The sequence below is a fragment of the Thermobia domestica genome, chromosome 7 (genome assembly GCF_964235325.1).
Source record: "Thermobia domestica chromosome 7, izTheDome1.hap1.1, whole genome shotgun sequence".
In the NCBI taxonomy this organism is placed as follows: Eukaryota; Metazoa; Arthropoda; class Insecta; order Zygentoma; family Lepismatidae; genus Thermobia; species Thermobia domestica.
The window spans coordinates 283,732,970-283,754,361 of NC_137460.1; the positions used below are offsets into that span (position 1 = coordinate 283,732,970).

The 21,392-nt window shown below is 34.8% G+C and overlaps 1 protein-coding gene across 1 annotated transcript in view; it reads left to right on the top strand.

The window, feature by feature from the left end:
* The first annotated feature begins 1,453 nt into the window (after positions 1–1,453).
* Positions 1,454–21,392, top strand: part of LOC145690980 (uncharacterized) — a 50,226-nt gene continuing 30,287 nt past the window's right edge. Inside the window, exon 1 of the mRNA XM_081766456.1 lies at positions 1,454–2,467. Within this exon, the coding sequence (XP_081622582.1) occupies positions 2,103–2,467 (365 nt within the window). The 5' untranslated portion in view covers positions 1,454–2,102. The remainder of the gene's footprint in view (positions 2,468–21,392) is intronic.

Consider the following 21,392-nt stretch of genomic DNA (forward strand, 5'->3'; position numbering starts at 1 on the left):
TGAATTAATAGGCGAATGCAAACAGTCAATAACAGAATCAGCAAATGAATGTAAACAGTGCATAACCAAATTAGCGAAAGAGTGGACGTAGAATTGAGTTGAATTAGAAAGTAGACTTGATGGCTTGAGTAGTACGATTACTGATTACTGAATTCAATAATACGATTACTGAAATACGTTTGGAATTAGCTAGCCTAACCAAACGCGCTGAATCACTTAGCGAAGAATATAGGAAAAGTTTGGGCAATTACAGGGATCCATACAAGCAGTAGAGATTGAGAGTAAAGAGACCACCGAGGCCCAACAGCGTGATATTGATACTTTGAAAGAGGAAGTGCAAGGGGTAAAAGGCCAAGTAGAGAAAATAGAAGAACACCAGGTGCCCACAGACAGAAAATGCGAGGTTCTTAGTTTTTGTTTGAATAAACAGAAAAGTGCCGTACGCGAATTAAACGGATATGTAAAAGAACTCGCGGAAAAGACAGGTGAGATAGGTGAAGAAGTACAAGGGCAACGGCAATTTCTAAAACTTAACAGTGAACGGTCAGATGAAACCGAACAAACCTAAGAAAGTTTCAGTGAACACCATAAAGCTACTGTTGAAATGATAATGGAGCATTTTGAGAAATTGCCCGCTGTTATCGTAAAATCCGAACATGATCAAAATATTACTCAGGAAATGCAAAGATTAGAGAGAGTAGATCGTGAATTATTAGTACGACAGGAACATATTGATAAATTGCGACAATTGCATATTGATACACGTACGTCACCACGTAAAGAGAATCAGTTCGATCATGAGTACCACGGCTCACATTATCAAAGTGAAGGATTCGAATCCGACGGTCCCCTAGTGTACTTATGAATATGTAATATTTGGCATAATTTGAATGAAATTTGTCGTGACGTGATATATATATATATACCTTCTGCGTGTGTGTCCCCCTCCAAATATACAGAGAAATGGGCGTCCTTGCGTAGTACTATATTCTTGGGTACTTGCTAGAAATTACAGAAGGTTATTCGTTTTATACCCACCCATTTTCGATTGGGTGCTGCCACCTGGCGTATCACCTGGCATATCTTATGGTCACCTTACAAGGGCAGTGTTTGTCTGACCTGGAATACTGGCATACACAGTTAAAGATGCTTTTATCATGGAATCTGAAAAGTCCTCAAAACTTTCCCTTCTGTTCTTTGAGATATTTGTTAGAGATTTATGACCCCGTTACCTGAAAATCAACGTTGCTACTTAACTCTATTGTCCTTTTCTTTTATCTACCATTCATTGTTTTTTTCTTTTTTTTTATGCTGAATTTGGTTGTTTATGAAAGGTTACGGAAGTACGGCAACATTGAAGAGAATGACAGCGCATGTGCTGCTTAAGATCAGCCCTGGGTTGTGTGGGGGGAAATGTGTAGTGTTTGGGGCAAGAGATCTCCAATAGTTACAGTAGGTGCGTGAGTGATGGTAGTGACTGTTATCAAATGGCACCGAAAAATCAACGTCTTATTCCAAGAGATGCTTACACATACACACAAAAGCCACAACCAGTTATTGTTCTCAAATGAAAAAATTGTGTTAAAATATTAAATTGTTCGCACTAACTATCTTAAGTCGCGGCACAAGTCACAACCAAAAGTAGCATTTGAAGCAATAATAGCACGTGTATTAAATAAAATTAGTACCGGTATACGCAACGGGACATTGACAGTCAATCAAACCGCAATGGCATACAGAAATACAGGATTTGCTATTCCCGCTAAAACGATAAAGATAGATGGATACCTTCTGAAACACGAGAATAGCGGTATGTAAGAGTGAGCCTCACTAGCGACAAAAGGTCTCACTTGAACGAAATATGAACTAAAGAAGTATACATCCGGGTTCCTTTTCACTTTCCTCCGGCTGCTAAAAACAAACAAACAATTGCCTAGAGAGCGATCGTGGCTAAGGAAATAAGGATCTGCAGAAGAAGATGATTTTTAATATAAAGTTGCTTTTGTGAACGTTCTTGTAAATCATTTCATTAAGACTGGCAACATAAAATATAAGGGAAGTATAAGAACAGTCTTTATATTCTTATTATATTTCAATTCACAATGGCTGGTGAGGCGTCTGTTAAGCTGGAATTGATGTGCAAAGAAGAAATTGCTTTTGATTTACCTCAGAAAGATCCACTCGAAGGGAAAGGGTGGACATACGAACTGATGACTGACAAGAAAGAGTTAATATTATCCACAACGGAAGGAGAGGAAACAATGGACAAGGATACAGCTATGTGTTCTTTGGATGTGAAACTAAACGTTGATAAGGTGAAATCAGAATTACCAGTAGAAGAAGATCCTGAATTTGAAAGGAATATAGAAACGCCTAGAAAAATAGTGGTTCAGGAGACTTGCGCGTCGTACTCTAATGACTTCCAACAATTAACAACAAAAAGTTTAAATTCACTTCGCCCAGAAAGGTAATGTTCAATTTTTCATATACTAATTGGCTCAGATTGATAATACGGTTACATGCGTTCGGAAAGTTTGTTGGCTAAAAGCAATACTTCACGAGAAATATTTAGATATGGGAGATATCTCGACCGTAAGTTAGTAACCTACAATTAGGAAATTGCAAGGCACAGATAGATAAGCTGTATACCAAATAAAAATAAGATCGATACGACTAATACAAATCTTATGCAGTGTAGATCTTGATAAACTAATTATTTCTTTATTATTGATCACACACTTCTCACTAATTGTTGCACATATATGGGTGCTCGACAATATTGTTTTATTTATATAGAGACTTATGTAAAATAAGAAATCGTGAGAATGGTATATATCCTAAAATTTTGCAAATTTAAACGTGGAATGTATTATATTGGAACAAGAACTATGGACGTTTGTGTTTTTACTTAGAATTTAGCTCAAATGTGTCTAGCCTCATTTTTCCGGAGGGCTTCGATAGACAGTAAAATACAAGAGAAAGAATATTTTAACCATCAATGGATGTTCATTAATTATAGAGGTCCATACATCAAACCATTTCATAGCTGCACTCATTTCTTTGAAGGAAGTCGACTTTTTACATTCCCAGGAATCATTTCTAGAGTATGGACCTAAATTTCTCAATGTATAATCACTTTAGTGTCTTAGTGAACGTACATGGTGTGTGAATTATTGTACAAACAACGCTAACCAGCATGTGGTAGATGGCCGGTAAAAATAAGATTGCTATGCAGATTAGTTCATTACGCAGAATGTTGGTAAACGAGGACAGCGCAAAATTCTGTATTTAGGATAAACTTAGATGTCTTACGTGTTGAATGTGTTCTTTACGTTCCTAAGTATTTTATAGGTATCATCCTGAAATGCTTTCTTTGCTCGTATATTTGTGTTCCAAATTAACACAATATATTAGGGACGTAATTCCTTAGTTATATGAATTCCTTCCTTCCCAAACGTTTTTCTAGTTTTGTGTCATGATTTGCCACATTGAATTTTGATATTTCATTTCGCTTACAGTGGTAACTAGCTACTGTAACACCGGGTTACTTTGCACATTAGGCATTACTTCCCACTAAATATGAAAATTGATTCAGTCATCTGTTAGTAAAACCCTGAACTGTAAACAGATTGGTGGTAGTTCATATTTTTCTCACTGGGTGTCTCTGTACAGTCATATAGTACTATGTTACTGTGGCGCCACATATTCTGTCTGTTTGTATGTGTGGAATGCGGTGAGCGGGTATTTGAATTTTGGTTTCATGGCGATGATCGTGGCAACTATTCTACAACCAACTTTACTGAATAAATAACCTAGTTCTTTTCATTTTTAGTAGTTTAACAAATTTCGATTTGTGCTTTTTACAATTTAGAAATTTATAAGAACATCCCTAGGTGGCGACAACAAAGAAAGTTTGAATTCTATTTCAAGCGCTTTCCAATTCGATTTTTTTTTGTTTGCGCTGCTCTGAGCCTATCGTAGAAGTATGTCTTTGACATCTAGCTATTCCTAGTAGAAGAGGCAAGTAGCTCGCGAGTTTTTTTTTTATTTTAATGAATAAGGAAGTATTAATGTTTGTACTGACAAACAATGAAAAACAAGCTTTAAAGTTGTTCCAAACTTCGTGATCAGAACTGCTCCTACTCTGCGGATGGTATAATTTGAGAACGTTTCATTTCTTTTAGCCGAGTGAAATAAATTGAGATCTTATTTGAATATATAAAGGAAAGTAAGAATATCTCAAGTACAAACCATGAAAAATGTCCCAACCATTCTATTTTTAACATCTTTTAAACTTTAACAGCTATTGCCAGTTATTTCGCTTCTAACTGCAGTGAATGTAATTTGAGATAACGTCTTTCTTATTAGGTGAGTTAAATAAATTTTGTTACTCTGCTTTTAGATTTTAGATAGAGTGAGAATGGCCATAGATACAAGTCCCTCAGGATTTTGTGTTTTTTTTTATTAAGGAACAGTTTTGGAATAGAAGATTAAGAATAGATTTATCAATACAAAATAACTATGCAAAGTATCGATTTTGACAAAATAGAATCTTAATATGTTTTAAAAATGTACCCGACGTCGGTTTCTTTTTTTTGGGTTCCCTTTAAAGGGGGGTGGTCATTATGACTACAAGTCGAATTCTAAGTAACGTTAGTTTGAATTTTTGTTGTGGGGCAGCAACATTTTATCAGATAATGTTCTCGTTGTACTGTTGAAAAGGGTATTTTATAAACAACTTTTCGTTCTTCTACATAGAGATGTAGAACTTCTCTATAGATCATCATTATTATTTAAATTCATTTCAGAACGATGTTAAAGCAAATTTCATTGTGGGTTACTGAGTTATACTCATAAAATACCAGGGAAGCGTTATTTATTTATTTATAAATTAGCCTTTTTAGAGTCCAGATTAAGAATATCATTAATACGATATTATTAAGTACATCCCGTCTTTCGAACAAAATTTCTTAGTATGATAGAAAACTACATCGTATAAGCTGCATTTCATTCTTGAATGTAGGTTTACATTAGTAAAGCACGATGATGGTTGAGTCCAAGTTTTTATGAGACAAAGATTTAAACTGCTTTAAGAAAAATTATTTTTCACTTTTATTATATTTCTTACACGGGGGAATATATTCTATGATCCAATCGAAAGTGCAGGAACGTGAGAGTAAAACTAACCAAGACAGACGAAAAGGTTATGGAGCTAATGGTTTATAGTTTACTTGTGTATCAGTTTTCTGATATATTTTGTGTTTCCACTTATTTTTGCCTTTCTTTAATTTGCACTTTTCTCAGTTTTTAAGATTTTTTCACACCATTTTAGACTAAATTCCACCAAGATATGAGTTTTCTATCATTTTGTCAGTACTTGTGTGTATTGATAGCTTTTCCCATAGTTCATACTGCCTTTTTGGACAGGTCTATATTTTTGCTCTTAAAGTCGTAAACACTGAGCTATTCCATATAAAATCAGGAAGTTCACGAGTGAAGCCTTAAAAATTAAAGTTAGAGTTTATGATTCAAATGAAATTGACGTTTGTTTGTTTTGCACTTGCTGATGGCTCAAAGCTCATAGGATACAGGCTTGGGTGTCGTTTCTAAGCTTGTGCATCACCCTTTACAAGAATTTCCATTGACAAACCTGGATTTCTTTAATTTGTACTATTGTTTTCTTTTGAGATTTTAGCCTGCATTCTCCGTTTTTTGTTGACTACTTACAGCTTTATCTCGGGCACTTGCGTAATCCTTTTTCATCCTTGTAAGTGTCTATTTCCTTTGTTTTTTTTTCTGGTTAGTTATAACTCAGTAGTTTACGAAAATGCATTTTAAATTTTGCATCGTCCCTGAATTTTAAACTCAATCTTTTTCTCCTTCGTTTCCTTCTGCTTTTTAACCTTTAAGAGGAAATATTTGTATGTCAGACACATATGGTTTTTCTTTGTTTTACATTGGCAACACTGATTCACTCAATGTATCGGTTCTCTCAGTACCTTCCAATTATTTAGTTGTATGTGTTTCGCAGTAGTCCATTGTTGGCGTAATGTCTGAGTGAACATTTATCGATGATTTTAGAAAGAGGCACACATTTCCATTATTGTTTATACTTTTGCGTGATTATTTGACCCATATTTCCTGAAGAGAGTTTTGCTTTCAAAAATTTTTGTGGTTTACTTTTATTTACCATGAAATAAAAGCTATTGAGCTCTTGAAACATACTATTTTGTTTGTATGAGATTTTATGTATTTGCAAAATATAGACCTAGTACCTCGAGAAAGAAATTTAAGAATGAAACCGTAAGTACAGCAGATCCTTATTTCACGGTAAAAATTCCAAAAATGTTGAAAGTACAGAAGTAATTTATATTATTGTCTTCAATAGATTCTGACTGAGACGCGTAATTTTTTCCTCAAAGTCAAGAATTACCTAGTGACAGTGAGGGCGATACCAATTCTGATACAGTGCCAGGTGTCAGCTCAAGTAATAACAGAACTGTCAATGTGAGCAGCCCTAGTGAAGTTTCATATGATAACGAAGGCCTTAGATACAGAGGTAAGAACAGGTTTGTTTGGAATTGATATGAACCACTAAGAAACCGAAGGGTTCTTCATCAAAACATAGAGGGATGCCTGGTATAGTCACCCATGTAAGAAATCTGGGAAAAAAAATCCTGTCTAACTTATGTGATGATGATATAAATCAGGAGATTTCAATATGAAGTTGGAAGAAAATCGAAACAAATTTGAAGTAAATTAGAGCAAAGTCAAACTACAGATCTACTGACCTATCTGAAAGTAAAACCCCTATTGCTCTCCTAATATTGTGTTCTATTTGTAAATCAGGCAACGAAGACATGTATTAACCATTTTCAAGACACTTTCGGACGACCTCTATTTATAGCTACCATGTTCGTTAAACGTTTCCAAGCTCTTGGACTAATAGAACATTTGAACAGGGCAGCTACATGTGGACAAATAGCATATTTGCAGGGTAGTAATATGTAGAATTATACTAACTTAAAATTTTCAGTTTTTAAATTTATGTACTATTTTTATTTAGATATTGAAATATTTTCCGAATTTATATTCCAATAAAACCGAATTAATATTTGTAATTCTTGTTTATCATATTTTGCTCGAAGTACAACATATAAAGTTTCATTATTCTACATTACACATACGTTTTTAAAAAAAGATATTACTTTATACATGTCCGTGTCCCAGAGACACGCATTTCCTGTAAGCGAACAAAAATAACGTTCCCTATTAAGGGTTAAGATATTTTCTGACTTTAAAAATTACTCTAATAGCATACATTTTACAAAAATGGAGATCCTAAAAGAGCTGGGAGTGAATCAAAAAACTACTGTCTCTTCTTTGTCTTCAGTGAAATATAATGTTACTATTTGGATGAATCCTTCGCGATTAATTCCAATCAGTATTTTCCTAAAATCGATAAGATAAAGGGCAAGTAAAATGGAATTAAAACAAGAAGAAACAGCTGGCAATCAACAAGGATATAATCTTAAAGTTTGTTCATGGCTTTCTTTTCATTCTTCCGAATACCTCTTTTCCATTTTGTCTATTGCAAAACAACATCTGGAATTACAAACATGTATTATAACGAACATTAACAAAACGGAAGTGATGTTCACCTGTTCCACGTTATTTCGAGAGAAGATAATTTTGTTTTTAACAAGTTTTCGTCTTCGTTTATAAAGAGTTATAATTTGTGCTGAAGGAATGTATGATTTTTTCTTGCTTTCCTTGTTTTTTTTCTTCTCCTTATATTCTTTACTATATATTGAGCTAAGTTCTGAAAGTAATTTTCTATCTTACCATTTGATGTTAACCCATGTATCTCCATTAGCTTTTTCTAATATCAATATTGTTCTCGTTTCTACCAGGGTCATAATGAGAAGCTGTGAGGGGCGTAGACATAAAATCATAAATAAGGCGCACTGACTGTAACATAGGGACGTTATTTCATATGCGTATTTTTTATTAAACAGGCTTATCAACAGTTGTATATTCAGTATTATTACAAACTAGCCTCGCAGACCGTTTAAACGGTCAAAATTGTAAATAAGTAAAACGCAGCGAAATGATAACTATTTCATAATAAGTTACTAGGTTTAGAAACACCTGCTCGACACACAGGTACCGTAGTGAGTCATCAAAATTGCCAGAAGGCCATTTTATAACATTTTATAACTTTCTCGTTTGTATAAAAAAGTTTAATCGAATATTTCTGATTCAGGCCTACACATCCGGGATAACAATGCTACCAACTTGAAATGTACAAAATATTGTTAGAGGACCAAATATTTAAACATGTACAAATTTTGCCCTGAAATCCAAATTGAAAAATTGAATATAATACAACTCAAAGATATGGTAGTCACATAGATTGATTATTTGATCTCTGTGGATTCAAACTTCAGAAAAACAATCATATGACATTTCACTATATTTGACCCAAAAGCCGTTGCTTGTAGGCAGCGCAAACCGTTGACCGCTAGGTTAGTCCGACGGTGATTTCTTCCGTCGTTTTGTCTACCATGCAGTAACATGTTTAATCACTTTAGGTATTTAATCTTCTAGAATAAGAATTACAGAAACCCTGACCAGTAAACATTTTCATTGTCTCTTTGTTTAATTCCCTTTTCTTTTTTTTAGTTTTAATAGTCGGTATATTTTTTTTTCAATTTGTCATCTCTTGGTTTATTTTTACCGTGATATGCATTTTCTGTTGATGATTGCTTTTTGCTACATAATAGGAATTGTTCCAAATATTTCTTAAATGTTCACTTATTTCTCTTTAATCCAATTTTTTATCACTTTTCCATGTCAGCTAACCAGTAATATTTAAGGGGACTGGCGTTCTAAGAAATATTAGCTCCTTCCTCCAGTTTAATTCTTTCAGTTTATGTCTGATAGCTGGACATCGTACATGGCAACACGCATGCCCCGAAATATGACATGCCAGTATATTTCTCCAATTGGAGCAAGAAAGAGTGAATATTTCGCCATCACTTAGAGACGCACTAGATAGATTTGATAAACTACATTCACTTTGAATTCTAAGGTATGAAAATTAATGCAAACAAAATGAATATAACAATATGCATCATGCTAAGACAGAAAGCATGGACAGGACAACGAAATTTTAACTTTTAAGAATAGAAAGTCTGCATTTCCCATCTTTTTGTTTTTGGTTTTTCTCTTTCCTTTAAGGAATATAACGCTTTTAGTTTCAATAGCGAACATAGCTTACCATGCTTAACTCCCTGAAAAGCAAACTGTAGTTCCAGGCTGCCATTCGAACGAAGATTAATTAGAACGAGTCTTAGACGCTGTCGAATTGGGTGCACAATCTAAGGCGTATGCTCAAATCAGCCATAAAACTCCACACTGCCATATAGTTGTCCCCGGTTCCATTTCAATTTTTAGTTTATTTACGGTCTTTAAATGTTTATGGGTTAACATCTGGCCTCAGAAAAAAAAAACATTGTATTTCTACATCAAGGTCAGGCAAATTTAATCCACTATCTTCAGAAGTTACTGTTAAGTCTAAATATATGTAGGATCAATCGAGGATTTCCATTGAGAAAAGCTAAAATATCTAAGCTAGAAGCACTTTGAATGTGGTCTTCGCGCACAATGTTGCGTATATCATGGACCGAAAGAAAAGGAAATGAACAAGCACTAAGGGTTGCTAATGAAGGACAACAGATCATGAAAATAATAGGAAAATGAAGAAATACTATGCTTTGCCATCTTATTCGGCACTCCGATGTGATCACCATGCTGATAGCGGGAAATGCAATAGAAATACCAGGAAGAAGAATACCAAGGATACAATATATAGACAGTTACGAAGAAGAGACGTTATCAAGTTTTAAAACATATCTCTCACGGTAGAGAAGAATTTCAAAATTTCCATGTTGCCCACCTATCTATGGTTGGGGTGAACAGGATGGAATCGACGATTTAAAGATTGGTTTCCCTAATTTACTGTATTCACACTAGTTCTTTAAGGATAATTAGAACGTTGATTTCATAAATCTACGAAGCCAGTTGTACCTCTTGAAGGAGGTGTACTCACCAATAATCCATGCGGGAATGACATTTCTTAGCTTTGTTATGTAATGTTCGGGCAGCGTAAATAAAACTTCGAAAATAATATTCGCAACCTCTCGCATGAATACGTCGGAACGTTATTTTTTGAAATAAACCGCGTTCAAATATCGGCTGGTACAAGCTATATTTCTGCTTGCGTTTCTTGTAGATATCTTAAATTTTATTGGCCAGTGGTTAGTGTAGGCTAGTGTTGGCGAAATATCTTCACACTTCTATTTCTTTCTTTTAACTGCGTGGATTATTCCTGTGGCCATGAAATCCTGTTTCCTGTCGTTGTTAGAATTTTGTAAATATATTCGGGAAGTTCATATAGATTTTCGCTTTTTTCCCAAAAGTTCACACATCCTTCTCTCTCTGTGTCACTTGTTTATTGCGTTTATCCCAACTTTGCTACGGCAAATCACGATTTCTTGCGTACCTACATTGTGTCATAAACCGAAGCTGGGAAGAACGGTAGACAAAACATAGATATCGTAAAAATGGAAAAGTGAACAAATGATAAAATTAAGCTCAGGTGTTAACAAACTAAAATTATCATGTGCAAATCACAAAACCTGGTTAAACTTTACAGAAAATATGATAATAGCAAATATAATTCATACAAATTAAAGAACATCAAAAGGTTACAAATGATAAAGTAGCTTTTACGGTATATATTTTCCGCCGTTTTAACTTGTTTTATTTCCCCTTTTATCTTTTATTGTTTTCGGTATTATCGAAATATCTTGTTATTTTTTTTCGGGTTTGTCACACAAAACTGAGATTAGAAACGATTGGTAGGATTAAACAGTGGAGTGCATTGTTCTAAAGTAAACTCATGTTATACTCTTACGAGAGCTCCAATTGTACGGATTGAGCTTCGAAAGCTAAATCACCGTTTGAATACGTGAGATCCAATTTTTTGTTTGTTTATCATCAGTGGTTGTACGATATTTTCATACGCCTCCGTGTAAAATAATTTTTTCTAATATTGTGCAGAAATCAGCAGTGAAGTGACTAGTACATATGTTTTAGCACCCTAACATTCGTTTGTAATCTCAGTTTTGTGACAAATTCTGGCTCCATATCATTGAAAAGGAAGGAGTAATTGTGCCTGCTTGAACGATCGCTTATTACTGTCTGCAGAAGACTCCAGCGGACCCTTGGGATAATCCGACGTGGAACGCCTGAGATCCTATTAACTGCAACGCCTCTGAAGGAGTTGACCGGTCGAAGATTATTCTGATTAAGTGAAATCTTAATTTATCAATTGTGCCACACAGTACAGTATTAAAAGAAAATAAAATAAGATAAAAGTGGAAATAAAAAAAGTTAACACGGCCGAAAATATATACAGTAAAAGCTACTTTTTCATTTGTAACTTTTCGATGTTCTTTTAAATTGTGTAAATTACATTCAGTATTATCACATTTTCTGCACAGTTTAACCAGGTTTTATGATTTGCACCAGAAGATAATTTTAGTTTGTTAATATCTGAGGTTAATTTGATCATTTGCTCACTTTTCCCTTTTTACGGTATCTATGCTTTGTCTACCGTTCTCCCCAGCTTCGGTTTATGATACAACGTATGTACGGAAGAAATCGTGATTTGCCGTAGCAAAGCTGGGATAAACGCAACACACAAATGAGAGAGAGAAAGGATGTGTAAACTTTTGGAAAAACAGCGAAAATCATTATGAACGTTACGATTATATTTACAAGGTTCTAACAACGACATAAACCATGATTTTATTGCCACAGGAATAACCCACGCAGTTAAAAGAAAGAAATAGAAGTTAATGATATTTGACCAACACTAGCCTCCACTAAGCACTGGCCAATAAAATTTAAGATATCTACAAGAAAAGTAGAAAACAAATTATTATTTAAAAAATAATGTGTTTTCAGAGCAAAATATAGCTTGTACCAGCCGATACTTGAACGCGTGTTCATGCGAGAGCTTGTAAATATTATTTTCGAAGATTTATTTACGCTGTCAAAACATTACATAACAAAACTAAGAAAAGTCATTCCCGCCATGCTTTCTCTGTCTCAGCATGATGCATATTATTATATTAATTTTGTTTGTATTAATTTTTCTCTCTTAGAATTCAACGTGAATGTAGTTTATCAAATCTATCTAGTGCGTCTATAAGTGATGGCGAAATATTCATTCTTTCTTGCTCCTATTGGAGAAATATACTGGCATGTCATATTTCGGGGCATGCGTGTTGCCATGTACGATGTCCAGCTATCAGACATAAACTGAAAGGATTCAATTGAAGGAAGGAGCTACTAATTCTTAGAACGCCAGTCTCCTTAAATGTTAGTGGTTAGCTAACTAAGAGAAGTAATAAAAAATTGGATTAAAGAGAAATAAGTGAACGTTTAAGAAATATTTGGAACAATTCCTATTATGTAGCTAAACGCAATTATCAAAAGAAAATGTATATGATGGTAAAAAATAATTATAAAAGGACAAATTGGCATAATATATACCGAACTTAAAATTAGGAAAGGGAAAAGAGATTTAAACAAAGAAACGATGGAAATGTTTATAGGTCATGGTTCCTATAATTCTTATACTAGAAGATTAAATACCGAATATAATTAAACATGTCACTGCATGGTAGACCAAACGCCGGAAGAAATCAGCGTCGGACTAACTTAGCGGCCAACGGTTTGCGCTTCCTACAAGCAACGGCTTTTAAGCCAAATATATGAAATGCCATATGATCGTTTTTCTGAAGTTTGAACCCACAGAGATCAAATAATCTATCTATGTGACTACTCTATCTTTGAATTTTTATTATATTCAACCTTTCAATTTGGATTTCAGGGCAAAATTTGTACATGTTTAAATATTTGGTCCTCTAGCTATATTTTGTACATTTCAAGTTGGTAGCATTGTTATCCCAGATGTGTAGGCCTGAATCAGAAATATTCGATTAAACTTTTCTTTACAAACGTAAAAGTTATAAAATGGCCTTCTGGCAATTTTGATAACTCACTACGCTATCTGTGATTCGAGCAGGTGTGTGTCCAAACCTAGTAACTTATTGTGGAATAGCTATCATTTCGCTGCGTTTAGTTATGGAGAAAGAAGTTAAGATGAATACTGTGTAGAAGTTGTGCCGTATACTGTATGAATACTGTATAGAAGCTGTACCGTATAAGAGATGTAAAGAGTATTTACCAACCATATCTTTTAAGATTTGTGTGTTTGTAAGATTGCTGAAGGCAATGGTTTCATGGTATATTCAAGGTGAAAACATAATAGTGTCTGGAAAAAAGTAAGATCATTATGTCGTTTCATTACGTTTCTGTTTTTAAGTTTGTTAACGTTGAGATCTGCGCTTAAATACAATTAATATTAATGCGAATACATTTTACTAATCCTCTGGACTTTCCTGATTGGGTATATACTATTCATTTCACTCCGTTTGCTTGTTTGGAAATAGTTCCGCAGGTGTGAATTCTTTTTGCTAATGATTACACTAGGAAAGTAGAACCCGAATCATGTGCTGGCATGTGATGGTATTATTGCCACCTCGCATACAGTTTTGATATTTCGTGACTTTTCACGTCACACTCTGTTAAAATAAAAATTAATGGTTTAACAAATTGTTCATTACCATAAACAAGTAATAAAAATATCATTTAAATTACTTTGACGATTCTCATAGTACTTAGATACAAAACTCAAAATATGTATGTTGCATCCGTTAGTGCGCTCTGGTTCTGAAACTGAGTTGTTGACCACGCGGAATTTACGTGGCATTTCACACCAGGTGTTGGCAATAAGGTAACTCTGGTTAACAAAAAGAATGTCCTTGTAATCCACAAGGAGCGTAGCAGATTGGGTGTCGCTTAAGCGGGAGTTTGTACGGGTAGTAGGGAGTTGGAGAGGGGTAGGTTCCGAAGAAACCAGCAGGAGGCATGCGTTTTGCTGTGATCAAATAATAACAAACCATAGAATGTATTCGTTCGATTGTATCGTTATAATTAAATTTAACGTATTTTTCGTCACATTAGCCCAGTTCGAATACTAAGATAAGTCACCACTATCAGGCACCTTTAATTTATACGTATATTTGCAATAACTAGTGATTGCATAACTTTCAAATTAGACACATCACATTCACCACAACTACTTTTTATTATGTAATCTCCATTAATAAATACCAGTTGCCATAGCAAACCGAAACAAAAATTCTATTTTATTACTGTAACCACAAATAGAGATTATCTATCTAAAATCAACATATATTCTATATGTTTTTTCTTCTTCTTCTTAACAACAGAATCTGCACTTTTAAGTAGTACCTTTCCCCAAGATAGCTACAAGAAAAATGGAAGTAATTCACAAATATATAATATCGTTGCATGATCTGAATTGGCATGTCATGAAATCAAAGAATACAGAAGAGAAAAGTTTCAGCCCGTGCGTTTTCAGTGATGTCCTTAACAAAATCATTCAAAGTGTGACTAACCGGATTTCGAAACACGAAAACATTTACCAAGACTTTGTGTGTTTCGATCCAAGGCGGATTTCTGATTTAAAACACGTACTACCCTCAAATGCAATGACCAAATCTGTGGCATAGATAAAGGGAAAACTATCGAAGAACTAAAATTTTATGCAGATATTTAGTCCAAGACATCACAAGGAGATGTTGTGAGTGAATATGATATTGAATATATAAGTAGTGATTATGAAGAGGAAGCATGTTAAAGCGATATTGAACCAGGGATGTAGGAAATCAGAGTAAACTTGCAAGTCCTGCCTTACTTGTGCGTTCAAAATTATATATGAATATCACATGTGTGCCTTATGTTATACATACCTCTTTAAAATGTACAAGTTCCTCCTTACTATCCCTCTTACACATGTAGAGAGGAAGTTGTAAATAAGCTTTTCTTGAAACTCAATATTATAAAATAAGGATTAAGAGCGAACCTCGGAAAGACAACCTTCAATCGTTTATGTTAATGCAGTATGAAAGGGATATACTAAATAAAGTGAATAAAGATGTCTTAAGTAATAAATGATGTCATGATAATGCAGAATTGAAAAATCTCTGATATAAGGTAAGGATGTCCTTCCTTCTTGTCATGTAAACAGATCAAAGTAATAAAAGTTAAATGCTATATATGTATATGATGCACTGCCACTATATATATATATATATATATTATATATATATATATAGTGACAGTGCATCAATAGTAATTAAACTGTCTGAAACCAAAGTGAACTATCATAACTCCATTTTCGAGCTGTCAACAAGTATGTGTAAAACTGGAAACACGGGATGTCAAATACCACAAAAAAGGTACATTGCCACATTTTTACATCACCTTTTCATGTGAGTTTATCTACCACTGTTTCCAAAAGTGATAATTTATCACAAATTATGAAAAACTACAAAGTTTAACCTGGTTGCTGATAGTTTGAAAATGCATTTAGTTCACTGTTTTCACTGTGTTCACTGTTTCAGACAGCTCAATTGAGGTCCCCATCATAAAAGGGAACCAAGTTATACATGACGTTTCCAATAAGTTTTATTTATAATCGGAAAACCACTCTCCGGATCACAATATGCAAACTTTAAAAACCTCATCGCACTCCACTCGAGGGTATACCAATGAGTGAATTGTGTCGTGGTTATCCTCCCAGCTTATATACAGATGGTGATAAGAAAAATGAAAAATCCTGTTGTAGGCAACACGTCAGATGTATGGGTTGGCAGTGATGTGGCACGTGCAGCGCCGGATCGATGGTGGTGGTGTGTTAGGTCGGTCTCCATACTACGTCAGGCGCAGTGGAACAGCAGTGTCCAGTGGCTGCCTCAGACGGAGGTAGTGTAAAATGGGACACCTATCAGATTTTCAAAGAGGGCAAATTGTTGGTGCGCGGTTATTTGGAGTGAGTGTGACGGCAGTGGCCACTATGTTAGGTGTGCCCCGTGGGACAGTGTCGAAGGTGATGACGGCCTACACGACACACGGGAAAACCACATCGGGGAAGCGGAATAAAATCATGATTGACAGGTCACGCCGGGTATTAAAGCGCATTGTCACCCAGAACCGTCGTGCCACTGCGGAGCAAGTGGCGGAGGAACTCAACCAGCACCCCCCACCGTGTTTCGACAATCACAGTCCGCTGCGAAATACATGACTTGAATTTAAAGGGTCGTGTTGCACGTGCCAAGCCGCTCATCAGGGACCATTACGCTTTCACACGCCGCAAATGGTGCCGCGACCATGCAGCTTGGACCGTTGAGGACTGGAAACGTGTGATATGGTCAAATGAGTCATCCTTCACCCTACTCGCAACCACGGGCCGTGTTTATGTGTGGAGAACACCCAAAGAAGCTTATGATCTGCAGTGTCTCCGCCCAACTGTGAAACATCTCGGCGGCTTGGTGATGTTGTGGGCCTATGGTCAAACTTAGCGGACGAATAACTGCCAACGATTATGTCGCAATTTTGGAGACCACTTGCATCCTATGCTCCGGATGTTGTTCCCGGACAGTGACGCCGTCTTCCAGGTTGATTATACACCCATTCACACAACTGGAGTTGTTGCAGAGTGGTTTGAGGAACATCGGGATGACGTTCAACACCTTCCCTGGCCTGCCCAATCACCAGATTTCAACATAATCGAACATCTGTGGTCCGTCTTGGAAACAAGATTCCGGCGACGATTTCCACCTCCATCCTCTCTCACAGAACTGGCCGATGCCCTGCACGAGGAGTGGTGTAAAATTCCACTTGCTACCATTCACGACCTCTATGCCTCCATCCCACGTCGCATCAAGGCTGTACTGAAGGCGAAAGGTGGCCCGACACCATACTAATCTGGTAAGTTGCAATTTCGTTCTTGTGTTTCCATTTTTCTGATCACCATCTGTATTTCACTATGGAGTCAATTTCCTAGACATAAATTTATCTACTTCAAAAGTCACTTCCCTGGCCCTCCAAGGTCTTCACCTTATGTTTGATGTAGATGTATTATTGAGTGTAAAGGAATAACATTATGTGGTTTTGAAACTTACAATTTTGGGCGTTTAAACGGTGTGCGAGGATAGTTTGTAATAATACTCCACATACAACTGTTTATCAGCAAGTTAAATAAAAAATACGCATATGTTATAACGTCCATATTTTACATTCAGTGCGCCTTGTTAATGATTTTAAGTCTACACCCCTCACAGCTTCTCAATATGACCCTGGTAGAAATAAGAACACTATTGATATTAGAAAAATCCAGAGGCCAGACTAATCCAGAGGCATGGGATAACATCAAGTGGTAAAATAGAAAATTAATTTGAGAACTTAGCTCAATATATAGTAAAGAATATCGCGAGAAGAAAGAACAACGAAAACAAGAGAAAAATCATACGTTACTTTAGCACAAATTATAAATATTTACAAACGAAGCCGAAAACTTGTTATAAACAAAATTAATTTCTCTCGAAATAACCTGAAACAGGCGAACATCACTTCCGTTTTGTTAATGTTCGTTGTAATACATGTTTGTAATTCCAGATATTGTTTGGCAATAGACAAAATAGAAAAGGTAAACAAACCATAACAAAATGATACTCGGAAGAATGAAAAGAAAGCCAAGAACAAACTTTTAGATGATATCCCTGTTGATTGCCAGCAGTTTCTTGTTTCAATTCCATTTTACTCGCGCTTTATCCTATTGATTTTATGACAATACTGATGAGAATTAATCGGGAAGGATTCACCCAAATAGTAACATCATATTTAACTGAATACAAAGAAGAGAAAGTACCTTTTTGATTCACTCCCTGCTCTTTTAGGATTTCTATTTTTGTAAGGTATATGCTATTAGAGTAATTTTTAAATTCAGAAAATATTTTAAAAAGCAGAACGAAACGAAGGAGAAAAGGATTAAGTTTAAACTTCAGAGACGATGCAATATTTAAAATGCATAATCGTAACCTACTGAGTTACAACCAACGAGAAAAGAGAGGCAACGAAAATAGACAATTACAAGGAAGAAAAAGGCATGAGAGAAGTGTCCTAGATAAGACTGTAAGTAGTCTACAAAAAACGGAGAATGCAGGCTATAATCTTAAAAGAAAACAATAGTACAAATTAAAGAAATCTATGTTTGATAATGGAAATTGTTGTGAAGTGTAATTCATAAGCTTGGAAACGACACCCAAGCTTGTATTCTCTAAGCTTTGAGTCATCAGCCAGTTCTACTCAAACGTCAATTTCACTTGAAATGAAAATCTAACTTTAATTTTTAAGGCTTCTCTCGTGGACTTCCTGATTTTGTATGAAATAACTCCGCGTTTACAGCTTCAAATGCAAAAAAAAAAAAAAAAAAAAAAAAAAAAAAAAAAAAAGGACCTGTCCAAAAAGGCAGTATGAAGTATTTGAGAATCTATCAACACACACAAGTACTGGCAAAATGATAGAAAACTCATATTTTGTTGGAATTCAATCGAACATAGTGTCTTAAAAATTGAGAAAAGTGCAAATTAAAGAAAGGGAAAAATACGTGGGAACACAAAATATATCAGAAAACTGATACACAAGTAAACTATAAACCATTAGTTCCATAACCTTTTCGTCTGTCTTGGTTCGTTGTACTCTCACGTTCCTGCACTTTCGATCGGATCATAGAATATATTCCCCCGTGTAAGAAATATAATAAAAGTGGAATATAATTTTTTTTAAAGCAGTTTAAATCTTTGTCTCATAAAAACTTGGATTCACCCATCATCGTGCTCTACTAATGTAAACCTACATTCAAGAATGAAATGCAGCTTAGACGGTGCAGTTTTCTATCCTACTAAGAAATTTTGTTCGAAAATCGGGATGTACTTAATAAATTCGTATTTAAGATAATATTCTTAATGTTGACTTTACAGGGCTAATTTATAAATAAATAAATAACACTTGGCTGGCATTATATGCGTACATCTCAGTAACCCACAAAGAAATTTTACTTAACATCGCTCTGAAATGAACTTAATTAATAATGATGATCTACAGGAGTTCTATATAGAAGAACGAAAAGTCGCTTATAAAAAACCCTTTCTAAAAGTACAACGAGAACATTATCTGTTAAAATGCTGCTGCCCCATAACAATAACTGAAACTAACGTTACTTAGAAATCGATTTGTAGTCATAATAACCACCCCCCTTTAAAGGGAACCCAAAAGGAAGAAACCGTCGGGCACATTTTTTTAAATATATTAAGATTCTATTTTGTCAAAAAAGATACTTTGCATAGTTATTTTGTATTGATAAATCTATTCTTAATCTTCTATCCTAAAGCTGTTCTTAAATAAAAAATACAAAAATTCTGCGGGACTTGTATCTATGTCCATTCTCACTTATGTCTAAAATCTAAAAGCAGAGTAACAAAATTTATTTCACTCACCTAATAAAAAAGACGTGATCTCAAATTACATTCTCTCCAGCTAGAATCAAAGTAACTGGCAATAGCTCTTAAAGTTCCAAACATGTTTCAAATAGAATGGTTGGGAAATTTTCATGGTTTGTACCCGGGATATTCTTTCATTCTTTTATATTCTCAAATATGATCTCAATTCATTTCACTTGCCTAAAAGAAATGAAACGGTCTCAAATTATACCATCCGCAGAGTAGGAGATGTTCTGATCACGAAGTTTGAAACAAGTTTAATACTACGACCAAAATTTCTTTCATTGTTTGTCAGCACGGTCATTAATACTTCCTTCTTCATAAAAAAAATACTTACGAGTTACTTGCCTCTTCTACCAGGAATAGCAGGATGTCAAATATGCATTCTCTTACGATAGGCTCAGAGCAGCGTAAACAAATATTCGAATTCGAAAGGGCTTAAAATAGAACGAATTGAAACTTTCTTTGTAGTTTCAAGCTAGGGATATTCTTACAAATTTCTAAATTGTATAAAGCACAAACTCGTTATTTGTTAAACTTAACTACTAAAAATGAAAAGAAATACGTTATTTATTCCGTAGTGTATGTTGTAGAATAGTTGCAAGTAAAGGGTACAAATCCGATACAAGTTAGGAAAATATTTCCAATCCTTATTGTTGAAATATTATCAAACTTGTGGTTGGTAATAACTGTTTTTCCGCTTCTCAACACAAAGGATATAAATTGAATTTGTCTTATCCGTAATAAGTGAGGGAAACACATTTGTTACTATGTGATACAATATAAAATATACAACTATGTCCGTAGATAACAAACTAAAATTATCCGTTTCTTCTATTCTTTACGTACTCTAAATTTTGGCCCCTCATTTACGCTCTCTAAGGAACTGACGTGGAAGTGTTTCACTTCAAATCACGTTATCGCTATTCGATGAGTGAAATAATTAGTTATTTTCTACAATCCATTAAAGGATAAGAATATATGGTAAGGTAATATGGTCAACCACTTGCACCTTCGTTACTTTCTGATTATTGCTAGTGCTCCTATGTTTGTGCTCTCAACATAGAGCTTATCATAACCTGCTCTAATGCTAATCGCAAAAATCGAAATATATAGCCTACTAGGTTTGGAATTTTGCTTTTACAGAATTTTTGCAAACAATGCCTCTCGTGTGTTATTAGCATCGTGAAACACTCTTCATTATTGTTTTTTACGCTAAAAGTAAAAAGGGCATGCGAAGATAAATACTACAATCTGAGTATCGAAAAATTGAAGAAATATGTTATGCATCACATTCTAAAATACAGGGAGCTGAACTGTTTGAAATAAATATTTAATATGTTGAGCGTGTTCATTTAAGTGGCATTTTATTGCGTTACGTTCATTCAAATGGGTATCATAAAGACGGGAACAGGATTAAAACTGTACGTCAAATATTATAATGTGAGTGGTCTCTCTTGTTAGAGAAAGGACAGTTGGCACACTAGCCTTTTTTACTTTTAAAAAAGTGTCGCCTGCAGCAGTGTTTTCGGAAATAAACATTCAAGAGAGAGAAGACGAACAATCTGCATACTATACTTCAGTGGAAAAAAAATTGACATCAACCTAATCTGGTATTAGCTCGAGAAATGGCTGAATCGATTGATATTAAATTTTTCGTGTCAGCAGTTAGCCAGACATGTAACTCATTTAGAAAACTTTTTATTTTTTCTTACGTTACTCTCACTAGAATGAAGACCCTACGAGTAGAAGAACAGATTTAAATTTTATGCTAAAAATGGTGAGTGGATTATGCTTAGGAGGTTTCTTTACGCTATACCAGTGAGC